The sequence below is a fragment of the Equus asinus genome, chromosome 1, assembly GCF_041296235.1.
Source record: "Equus asinus isolate D_3611 breed Donkey chromosome 1, EquAss-T2T_v2, whole genome shotgun sequence".
Taxonomy (NCBI): Eukaryota; Metazoa; Chordata; class Mammalia; order Perissodactyla; family Equidae; genus Equus; species Equus asinus.
In genome coordinates, this window is record NC_091790.1 from 109,146,357 (window position 1) to 109,158,788 (window position 12,432).

A 12,432-nucleotide genomic window follows, 5' to 3' on the forward strand; every position below is an offset into this window, starting at 1 on the left:
TGAAGTCAGAGAAGTAGCTGGTCTCCAGGTCCTGTCGGCCATCTGATTATACCGTATTTTTTCAGTGAATTAGAAAGCTTGGGGAGAAGCAGAGGTTTGAAGAGAGTGAAGAAGAGATGAAATAATCCCCTAGGACAGTGAAAGTGAAAGAACCAAGGATGTGTTGTAGGATTGCCAGGTGTTACTGAAGGCCCCCCTGGAGCTGGCAGTCATGGGCTGGCACTGGGGCTGCGTGCTCCGAATTTTTGGGACTGCGTGCTCAGAGTTACTGAGGCTGCTTGCGCAGAATTATTTGGTCCTTTATTTATTTTATTGGTCAGGAAGTCTGAAGACCGCAGCTCTGTCATAGGAGATGTACCAAATTGGCTTTAAATCCATATTTGAAAATCCAATTTTAAAAAATTTAACAATAGCTGTCACTCTGTATGGTAAATCATGGCCGAGAATAATCATTTGAAAATCCTTAGTCAGCACTAATGACATCTCTGTACGAATCTGGGCTTCAGATAAAAACAAACCGCAGGATGCTGAACGTACTTCTCTCTTCCTAACAGCCTTCTGAAAACTCCTGTGAATTCCTAGCAGCTCTCACCTTCCTTGGGGACCCAGAGTTGCCCAGAGTACCTCTGTCAGCATATTTGCCTCTGAGTTTTCCAAAGGGTCCAGCATAATATGCAGTTAAGAATCATCACATTATTACTGAATGTATGAGACACGGCATTATTATTAGGTTCTTATGTATTAGCTAAGAATGTCTGCAGTCTGCGAATCTCAGACACACAGCTTTCCCCCCGTTACTAAGCTTAACTTACCTCCCGCCCCCAATTCTGCCGACAGCAAAAATGTAGTGTAGTCATTTCCAGTGTCACTTCAGAGATCTTTCAGTTAATTCGGAGAATCATCTCTCCTCATCTCCCTGGAGTTCTGCCTATATGGGGGAGGGGCAGGGGGTGGAGCTTAAGGCATCCATGGGGAGGGCATCCATGTGATCCTGGATGGTTCTCAGTCCTCTCCAGCCTCCCCTGAGATGGAACTTGTCTGTCTGGTCTTCGGTCAGCTGCATCAGTTGTGCTCCAGAAACCAGGGGTCCAGCTGTGGACTCCAGCCCGTATGCTCCAGGCCACTCCTTCTGATGACAACCTCTTCTTGTAGCCACAGAACCCTTTCGCACCCATCATTCCTCTCCGTGACACTTCTGCAACCCTCCTGGAGGCCTGGGAAACCTTGGGAAGTCTTCTTGCCCCTCTGGGGCTAAGGGAGACTTAGAAGATCAGCATGTGCCCTCTTGGCTGACACAACCTGATGCCATTTCTGTAGCTCGGCTGCTCTGCACCTCGTTGAAGCCAAGGCTTATCTGGGAAGCCTGCTGCCTCCCCAGGATTCACTGGATGTGACTTGGGTCCCTTCCCATGGCTGTGCTGAGTGGGGGTGCAGCACAAGGTCCCAGTGACTAAATCTCCTCCATCCTTTCATCCTTTGTTGCTGGACTAACTTTAATTCCTTCAAAATGGGAACACTGGCTCTTTCTTTTTTTTTTTAAAGATTGGCCCTGAGCTAACATCTGTTGCCAATCTTCCTCTTTTTTTTTTCCTCCCTAAAGCCCCAGTACATAGTTGTATATCCTAGTTGTGGGTCCTCCTAGTTCTTCTATGTGGCATGCCACCACAGCATGGCTTGATGAGCAGTGTATAGGTCCGCACCCAGGATCTGAACCAGCGAACCCTGGGCCACCAAAGTGGCCCCCTGGCTCTTTCTTAATCAAAGCATCTTCCCATCTTTTTTGCTTATGGCATAAACTTTATGTACCAAGTCCTTACCTTTTTGGATCTGAATAGACTGCTCAAAAGAACAGACTCTTGCTATTGAATTCCTTGGCTTTCCAATCTGTTCTTTCTGGCATAAATTTCAAGAGTCTGTTTTAGAAATTGAGACAAAAACCTGTGTTTTGTCTTCCATGATCTGCCTTTCTTAGTCACTAATCCTCAGCCCCATCATCTAGTTTTATTGGTGGAAGGGCTGAGGAATAAAAAGAAATGAGCCCAAATTTAAACTAAATATTATTTTATTGCACTGCCCCTGTATGAAGGAAGACCATAATTTCTGGGGTTCTCAGAGGGTGGGAGTCAAGGGAGCAGAGTGGTTCTGAAGGCCAGACAAGGAAAGAACAAAGGTTGGACACTGGTTTCAAACTCTACATGTCATCAGGATTCCCTGGGGTCCTTTTCACAAGACACACTCCTGAGCCCGCCCTGGAACTCTTCATTCAGAAGGCATCCATATATTTTTTTAAACTCCAGGTATTCACACTGGTGATTCTGCAGTGTACCTATCCCCAGAAGCCATGGGTTAGGAAACAGCTGTGGCCTCAAGATCGCAAAGTGGTCTAGGGTCGGAGACTAGAATCAGGTATGTCGTCTGGAGTTGAGATTCACCCATCACCACTGCTCACAGCAGAACATGCAGATAACCCCAAGCAGAGGGGCAACGGGGAAACGGAGCAGGAAAGAAGCCAGAGCCGGGGAGCAGGTGCCCGCAGCGTCATGAGAATCGAGTGCGTGCAGAGAACTTGGCAGCCAGAGCGCTGCAAGAACAGAGATAAGGGATCCGGAAGATGGAGCCCATGGGTCTATGTTGACCTTTGCCCACGATGAGATTCTAATATTTTTTCTGCTAAATCGGGAATGCGTTCTAGGAGATTTTGGTCAACAACTTCCACCTCTGATAGACTTTGGCATAAGGCTGTTGCAGCCTTGTCATGCTTCCAAGAGAAAAGGGAGAGCGAAAAAAAGGGTCAAAGAAATGGGGGGATAGAAAGCTGAGCTAGGCTTGGGTAGGCTGACAGTGGAAGGAACCATTTCAGGCTACAGGGATTCTGGAGTCAAAATATATGGCTGGCGGAGGGAGCCCAGAGTGCGCCTGCCACTTTCTACCAATGCCCCAGGATCAGAACACTCATTTGGAGTCTATTTGTCGATATTTCCTGGATACAAATAGTATTGCAAGTCTCTTTAATTAAAAGGAAGACTTCCTAAGAAAATGTTCAAGTTAGCAGATAGTGCATATTCCATCCTATTCTGACTTTAAAAAGAAACACTAAGCTACCCTGAAGCAGTGGAGGGGCCTGCTCTCTGTAAGGCAACGGACTTCTTTTTTTTTTAAAGTTAACAGTTAACTCAGTAAATGGGGGATCGCTCATCCCAGCTCCGGCCAATGTATATGGATTTATTATTTATTTTATTTTTAATTGTACTAGAATAAACATCATATTTACCATCTTAACCATTTTTAAGTGTACAATTCAGTAGTATGAAATATATTCACATTATTGTGAACCAAATCCAGAATTTTTCATCTTGTAAAACTGAAGCTCTGGACCCATTGAACAACTCCTTATTCCCCTCTTCTCCCAGCCCCTGGCAACTACCATTCTACTTGCTGTCTCTATGATCTTGATGACTCTAGGTACCTTATACACGTGGAATAATACAGTATTCGTCTTTGTGTGACTGGCTTATTTACTTAGCAGAATGTCCTCAAAGTTTATTCATGTTATAGCATGTGTCAGAATTTCCTTGCTTTTTAAGGCTGAATAATATTCCATTATATGTATATAACACATTTTATTTATTCATTCATCTGTTGATGGGCATTTGGGTTGCCTCCACTTTTGGCTATTGTGAAGAATGCTGTTGTGAACATGGGTGCACAAATCTCTCTTCAACACCTTGCTTTCAATTCTTTTTTATGCAGAGGTACTATTGCTGGATTATATGGTAGTTCTATTTTTAATTTTTTGAGGAACTGCCATACTGTTTTCCACAGTGGATATACCATTTTACACTTCTACCAACAGTGCACAAGGGTTCCATTTTCTCCACACCCTCCCCAACCCCCAACAGTGGTTATTTTCTGTGTGTTTTTTTTTTTTTTTTTTGGCAGCAGCTCTCCTAATGGATAAGAGGTGATATCTCATTGTGGTTGTCTTTGCCTTTCCCTAATGATTAGTGATGTCGAGCATCTTTTCCTATGCTCATTGGTCATTTGTGTATCTTCTTTAGAGAAATGTCTATTTAAGTCCTTCACCGTTTTTTAATATGGTTATATGTTTTGAGTTGTAGGAGTTCCTTATATATTCTGGATATTAAACTCTTATCAGATATATGGTTTGCAAAGATTTTCTCCTTTTCTGAAGGTTGTCACTCTGTTGATTGTGTCCTTTAATGTGCAGAAGTTTTAAATTTTGATGTATTTTTACTTTTGTTACCTGTTCTTTTGGTGTTATAGCCAAAAAATCATTGTCAAATTCCATGCAATGAAGCTTCCCGTATGTTTTCTGCTAAGAGTTTTATAGTTTGACGTCTTTGATCCGTTTTGAGTTAATTTTTGTATACGATATAAGTTAAAGATCCAAATTCATTCTTTTGCAGATGGATATCCAGTTTCCCCAACAACTTTATTGAAAACATTGTCCTTTCCCTCTTTGAATGGGCTTGTCACCCTTGTTGAAAATCATTTGACTAAATATGCGAAGTTTAGTATATGGATTTTAAAGCAACTTTACTGGGATATAATTCACATACCATATAATTCACCCATTTAAAGTGTACAATTCAATGGCTTTTTAGGAAATTCATTAAATACTGGACGGAATTGTGCATCCATCATGACAATCAGTTTTAGAATATTTTCATCACCCCCAAAAGAAACCCTGGATCTGTTACCCTCTACCTGCAAACCAACCCCCACCTCAGCCCTGGGCAACCATTAATATACTCTTTGTCTGCATAGATTTAGCTATTCTATACATTTTCTCTAAATGGAATCGTAAAATATGTGGCCCTTTGTGACTGCCTTCTTTGACTTCCTGTAATATTTTCAAGTTTCATCCATATTGTAGCATATATCAGTACTTCATTGCTTTTTATGGCTGAATCATAGTCTATTGTCTGGATATACCACATTTTATTTATCCATTCACCTATTGATGGACATTTAGGTTGTTTCCACCTTCTGGTTACCATGAATAATGCTGCTGTAAACAGTTGCATGCAAATTTTTGCATGGACAAATGTTTTCATTCCTCTTGGGTGTAAAAAAGAGACAGCAGGCTCAAAATGGAGTCACTTGTGTTAAGCTCGTGTCACCAAACTGAGACTTCATACGACCTAATTGCAGTTTCAGCCTCCCCCAGGAATGTAGACTTATCTGGTCAGTCTGGAATTTCCTGGTAATCCACCCGATAGATCCCTCTGTCCTCCAAAGGAAGGTGGCCTTGCCTGAAACAATCCTGTCTTTCCCCCTTCTACCTGTCAAAGCCTTCCATTTTGTACAGCTCCTCAGAGCTCCCTTCTGTTTGCTAGCTGGCACGCTGCTCCATTCATGAATCATTGGATAAAGCTGCTTTCATCTACAAACTTACTCAGCTGAATTTTGTTCTTTAGCGTGGATGTACACTAGGAGTGGAATTGCTGTATCATATGGAAAATATGCTTCTTGTGTGGATTTTGAATATAAGAAGATAATTGGTTTCCGGGAGAATGAAGAAGAATGTACTGATAAAGTATGGTGAAGAAAATAATGCAACCGTGGGTCTCATAATGTTAATGATGACTGAGATTGAGTAAGGTGCCAGGAATGATTAGACATTAATTATTTTAAAATTCACATCCGGTATAGTACTAATTTATCAAGTTCACATTCCTAAGACATGGTACCACGTAAAGAGAATAGGAAAGAGATGATGTAATGTGAGAATTTCAGAGAGAGAAAGGAAATAACTGATGTGGGAAATCCCATGATAAAAATGAGGGAAATGCGTAAAAAGGAATTGGTCAATAGCAGTACTTTGATTCCCTTTAGAGTGGGGGATGATAAACTCTTCACCCCTGAAGGTCTTCCAGCAGGCAGAAGGACAGGAACACTGCTGATTCACAAACTCAAATGCCCACGGGGGTCGGGGAAGTAATGTAAATTAGGGCATCAGGCTGGGCTGGGTGCAAGACAATAGGGATTGGTGGGCCTGTGGTGGTGTCAGGAGCACATGCTTATCTAAAGCCATTCAAATTAAGATTTTCTTAAAATACTCTGACAGCCAATCAAAACATGTGAACCCTGGCCCTAGGCAACTAGTTGCAACACCTAAATAAAAATGGGGAGGAACAGAGAGAAAGGAGCCAGAGAGAAAGGGTAAGGGAGAGGTAAGGGAGTAACAGGAAAAAATGAAGTCATGCTAATTGATAGAAATTACAGAAAAGGCTAGTGCAGTAAGCCAGAAAAAGACTGAATGGTAGCAAATTCCATGGACACCTCATTATCTTGTATGGCTATTTCCACCACAAGGTGGGGCTGCCAGTAAATTGACTCCCCAGAGAGAGAACACTGCTTCCCTGAAGCCCTCTTTGAGAGTAGAGGGGGCTGAATTGGGAAGAGGATAGGAACGCTGCTTCTTCATTTCCTTCAAGATCCGGAGTTAGAGGTCTGCCTTCTGAACCACACTCGTTAAAAGTGGATTCTGATTCAGTAGGTCTGAGGTCTCGCATGTCCTCACTCCTTGGTGATGATGGCCAGGCTGCTGATCCCCGTGGAGCATACTTTGAATAGCAGGGCATTAAATAACTCTTGGATGAGAGAAGAAAGGAAAACTACTACCTCAACATATTTAGAAAACAATAAGCAGTAAAGGATATGGCACAATTAAGGAGGTTTCCCCTTTCTAGGCCAGGCCATTCTATGAGTTTCATAATCGTAATAAGATATTTCAAGATATCGAGAGGCAGAGACCAGTCAAAAGGAGGTCACTGTTCAGAGCAGCCAAGTGCGGCCATGCGATTCACTTCTGGCCAATGGGATGTGAGCATTAGTAACGGGCAACTTTTGGGTTTTGCCTTTAAAAGGAAGGATGTTGCCTCCCCTTCTTTCTCTCCTCTTGCCTGGAATGCAGACACAGTGGTGAGCTATTTTGGACCGTGTGGATGAGGGCCATAGCCGAGGGATTCTAAAAAGTTCTAACTTTTTAAAGCCACTGCTATTTTGGGTCTGTCAAGTGCTACTGATCCTATATCATAAGTTAGTATAGAACCACCCTGCTAATTTTATTTGTTGTATTAGTCAAGGTTCCTTTACAGAGAACAGAATTCATTTTGGCCAGTTTAGGAACATTATCGTAGAATTAAATGGCTTGTAGAAATGTTAAGAGTATGCGGAAGACCAGATGCTAGGCTGAGCTTTCAGAAATGACTCTGAAAACCACACTTCAGATGGTGTCACCAAAGCAGCTACTGTGTCTTCCTCATCATAAAGCCACTGCTACAGAAACATACTGTTCTGATGAGGATGCCGCCACAAACAGGAAACCACCATTACTGCCGTGGGCTCCAGAACCACCCAGCCTTTGCTATGATCTGCACCAGTAAAATGATGCCCTGTGCCTGCCTGCCGTAGGACATCCATAAAACCAATGACTGGCAGTGGTACCTCTGCTAATTCAGTTGCAGAAAAATTAATCATGTCCAACTATGCCCAAGAGCAGAAGCAGCAGAAGCTCTGCCTTTCTTCTGCTTTCCAAAACTTGCATGGATGCACCTGATTGGCCAAATCTAAATCTCATTCAAAACACTATCTGCTAGGGAATCTGGGAAATGTAGTTTTTAGCTTTCTGGGCTCTACAGTTCAGAAAAGCACATGAGAAGCACAGTAGAATGAATATCGAGCACTAATCTATCATATGCACCGTATCCTCTCACACACACAAAATGGTGCCTATCCAAACTTATGGGATACACCAAAACTGTACTCAAAGGAAAATTCATAGCCTTAAATGCTTTAATTAGTAACCAGATAAAGAAAATAAGTGAACTAACTATTCAGCTCAAGTCATTGTACAAAAAACAACAAAATTAACCTAGAAAATATAGACAATGAATTGTTTTTTAGATAAAAACTTAAATTACTTACTTTTAAAGAGGAATAATTAGTAAATTTAAAAGCTTGTTCTCTAAAAGCACAACAAAATAAAAATATCTCCAGAAGATTAATCTAGAAGAAATAGAGAAAATATAAATAACGTTCAGAATGATGAAAAGGATAACCCACAAATACAGAGGAAAACCTTTTAGACATTTTAAATATTTTTAATAGTACAGTGGACTCCTATGTACTTATCAGTGAGCTTCAACAATTATCAACATTTTGCTATTCTTATTATGTATTCCTTTCTCTCCTTCTCTGTCCACTCCCCACTTCTTTTCCCTTGGAGCATTTTAAGGAAATCCATACGACACAGCATTTTATTCATAAATACTTCAGTATTTATCACTAACAAATTACAGCTTTGAAAATATATACCTTAACCATAATTACACTGAATAAATAATCAATAATTTCTTAATAGCATCTAATATCCAGTCTGTGTTCATCTTTCCCTGATGGTCTCAAACTCTTTTAACAATTGTTTTATTCAAATCAGTGTCCAAACAAGGTCTACATATTGTATTTAGTTGATATATTGCTTACGTCTCTCTAGTCTGTAACAGCTAGTCCATCCTTTTTTTCCACGTCTTTTATTTTTTAAGACAGTGAAGTTATATGTCCCCTGAAATTTCCACATTCTTAATTTGGCTGATTGCATCCTTACGAAAAAAACAATTTTTAAAATGTGAAAATGTTAGATACAATTCTACGATAAATTTGAATATCCTGAAAAAATTCACGGTTTTCTAAGAAAATGAAAAGTTCCAAAATTTACTAAAAAAGAAGTGGAAAACATGAATAAATTCAGAAAAGACATGGGAAGAACTTAAAGAATTACCCAAAAAATGCCTCCCCACCCAGAAGGTTTTATAGATAAGTTGTTCCAAATATTCAAGGAACAAATAATTTTTTTCATTTTTAAGCACTTTAAGAGCATGGAGAGAATGTGGAAATCTTCCCAATTTATTTTACAGAATTAACATTAAAATGATTCCAAGATTTGAGAAAATAGTATAAAGACAAAAACTACACATCAATTTCTTATGGAAAAAATATAAAATTGGAAAAGAGAATAATAGCAAAATATTGAAAGAACCATATTCTCTAAGCAAATAGATTTTATTCTAACAATTTAGACAAATTAGCATAATGTCCTCAAGTTTCAGCCATATTGTAGTGTGTAACAGGATTTCCTTCGTTTTTAATGATGAATAATAGTCTATTGTATACCACATTTTATTGTATACCACCTCTTCTTTATGCATTCATCTGTTGATGGACATTTGGGTTGCTTCCACCTCTTGGCTATTGTGAATTATGCTGCAGTAAACATGAGTACACAAATATCTCTTTGAGATCCTGCTTTGAATTCTTTTGGATTTTTTTTTTAATAAACCCTCGGCAGGCCAAGTAAAATACACCTTCTAGCCAGAGTCAGACTTTAGGCTGCCAATTTGCAATGCCTGTTATCTTTTATTTATTTACCTTTGTAGTGGGGACAATGGAAGGGCAGTTTTAGCCCTGACAAAGAAGAGAAAGCTCTGAATGGACTCTAGGAGGTTGAGAAAAAGTAATCCAGATGAAGACGTTAAATGTCTTTGAACTTTGAGGGTAACATCACTCATGCTCCCAGGTTAAAAGAGTCTTGAGGTGAAGTGAAGGTGCTAAGCAGGCATCCAGCTGCTAAGGAGCCCAGCAGAGTAGCTACAGATGGCAGCATCAAGTGACTGTGAATGAGCTCCAGTAAGGGAGTTTCACGTGGGCATGAGGCACTAATCTGGATTTGGCAATGGGGAGAATGGTGAATGTGGTCCCTGAGAGGAAGTGCTCTGAGAAGAACGCTCCTGGGCAAAGCAGAGCCCTGCTTAATTGGGTTTCACCCAATCTTACCCTGCAGAGAAGTCAACTCCCCACTTAGCACAAAGAGACATCATTCTGCCTTGATGGTATCTGTAGGGAGGGAACAAGGGCCACCAGGAAGCAAAGATGGGGTCAGAAATGTATGGTGTGGGAGGGTTGTGGTGGGAGATGGTGGGGTATCTTGTGGGCATCCCTCAGGGGCAAGATGGACCTCCCACACAAAATTTGGTTTGGATGTCAAGACTGATGATATCACACAGGGACCAAGAAGGCATGAAAGGTTTTATTACTCACACAAGAAGGCTTTCTTGGGAGGGCAGGGCCAGCTCCTACGTAGGTCTGAAAGTAGCTTGAGACAGCAGGGAGGGGAGTCTCGGCTTGGGGTTTCATAGTGGTTAGAAGGTGGGTTGGGGTGAGGGTTCCCTCATGCTGGCCAAGATTTGCATAGTTTGAACTTCCTGCCACTGCCAAAGACGGAGCATCAGGGCTTTCTCATCAACTTGCCAGATGTGATGCATTGAGGGAAGGGGAAGTGGCAGGGCTTGATAGCTGTGAGCCATCAAATATCAAAAATAGAGACAGACTGTTTATTACAGAGTACCAGAGAGCATTGGTGAGCCCAGGGCCACCCAGAGGTCATCCACTCAGTTCCTTAGAGGAAATCAGTAACCAGGGACTCCAGAGACCAAGACTCCATAGCCCATGTGAAATGTTGGAACTTTTATACTTTTCCATGTTTCTCATTTATATTATTTCCAGTCTGTTTCCTCTGAGGGTTATCAGAAAAATTCACATAACAAAAAGAGCCAGTAATCTTGTCATCAGGGGTAGTGTGTGTGTGTGTGTGTGTGTATGTTAGATACAGCCGATTGGTACTCAGCATCTGTTTCCATCTTGTTTTGGTGTCTTCCTGTACTGCAGAGGCTGGAAAGCAGGAAACCACATTTGCCTGACTCTTCTGGATGAATTTCATTCTATACATTTTGGTTTACACGTAGAAAGCAGAAGTGAAGCAGAAGCCAGCTCTCTTCTGTTCATTGGCTGTTCTCCTGCTGGTGAGCAAGATCTTGGAGGTTTTTCTGAAGTGGTGTTCTAGTGTCCAGCCACTAGCTTTGTGGGTGTTGAGAGGCAGTTGTAGTGTGGCTGCAGTAGCTTCCTGATCCTTCCTTTCTGGTCTCTGCATCACAGCTATGGTTGTTCCAGTAGTTCCAGTGTGAGCCTACTGATTGCTCACCATCCTGATTGTTGCAGAGCTGGGAGCTGGCCTGGCTGCTCAGTGCTGCACTGCTCTGGGAGTTATTCCTGGAGGTCCAGTCTATTCCAGTTAACTTGTAAACACCAGTCCCCTTTATTAAATTCCTAGACTGGTTTCTACTTCTGGCCTTGAACCCTTATTGTCCTTGTGTGTTTGTGTTGGTAAGGGGGGACTGGTTTGGGGACACTGGAAGTATGGAGATTATGTCAACTCCAAACCTTATTTTGAGATGGGGGAGTGTAGGAACCCCATGGATGAGAGAGAATGGTGGCCTCTGTGGAAAGAAGCCTGGCTGATCCCAGGCATCTGAAGATGAGCTGGGACCTGAGAGGTGCTCTGGATCAGGGGTAGGGTGAGGGAGGAAAGCCTTTGGGGTTCCCACATATCCTCCTTCTGACTCTACTGACCCTGGAGCTACAAAGGAAGAGGGTCTTGGGTGAGTTTCTTCAATCAGTAGATAAAGGTGGTTAGTATTTTATCTATTCTGAATATTCATTGTTTTGCTTTTAAATTTCGGTAAGCTAATTCTCCCAGTGGTTTTTATATTCTTAGTACAATTATAGTGTACTTGAAAAACTCCCTTTTCTTTTTCTTTTTCTCCCCCATATATAAGAGGTAACTTGAGTATGGTCTCCATTCAGACTCATGGCTTTGCCTTCTATTTCAATGAGAAAGCTGAGGTTTTCAGTTGGGAATTTCCTCAATTTTTTGACCCCGACCAATGAATTTATATATACTCACAACCTTTCTCACTTCTTTTACCCAGTTTCAGAAGAAGTTTGCCGTTAAAAAAAAATCTTTGTTGAAGTATAATTCACATACCATACGATTCATCCATTTGAAGCATGCAATTTAGTGTTTTTTTTAGTATATTCACAGTGTTGTACAACTATCACACATAACCAATTTTTGAAAGTTTTCATCACCACCAAAGGAAACCACTTAGCCATCACCCCCAAGTTCTTCCATTGCCCATTTTCAGGAAACCGTTAATCTACCTTCTTTCTCTATAGATTTGCCTATTTTGGGCATTTCATATCAATAGTATCATACCATATGTGGCTCTATGTGACTGGCTTTTTTCGCTTGTCAATGTTTTCAAATTTCATCCACATTTTAGCATGTATCAGTATTTGATTCCTTTTTATGGTTGAATAATATTCCAACATATAAATATACCTCCTTTTTTTATCCACTCGTCACTTACTGGCCATTTGGATTGTATCTACCTTATTATGAAAAATGCTACGATGAACATTCATGTACAAGGTTTCATGTGGACATATGTTTTCATTTCTCTTGGGTACATACCTAGAAGTGGAATTGCTGGGTCATATGGTAACTCTATT

General features: G+C 41.1%; 1 protein-coding gene and 1 long non-coding RNA gene across 2 annotated transcripts in view; both read left to right on the forward strand.

Moving 5' to 3' along the window:
- LOC123285737 (uncharacterized) overlaps positions 1-12,432 on the forward strand; it is a 150,342-nt gene that overhangs the window by 43,763 nt on the left and 94,147 nt on the right. The window lies entirely within an intron of this gene.
- CCDC71L (coiled-coil domain containing 71 like) overlaps positions 2,409-12,432 on the forward strand; it is a 41,232-nt gene continuing 31,208 nt past the window's right edge. The window contains exon 1 of the mRNA XM_070517535.1: positions 2,409-2,555. Coding sequence (XP_070373636.1) covers positions 2,409-2,555 — 147 coding nt within the window. The remainder of the gene's footprint in view (positions 2,556-12,432) is intronic.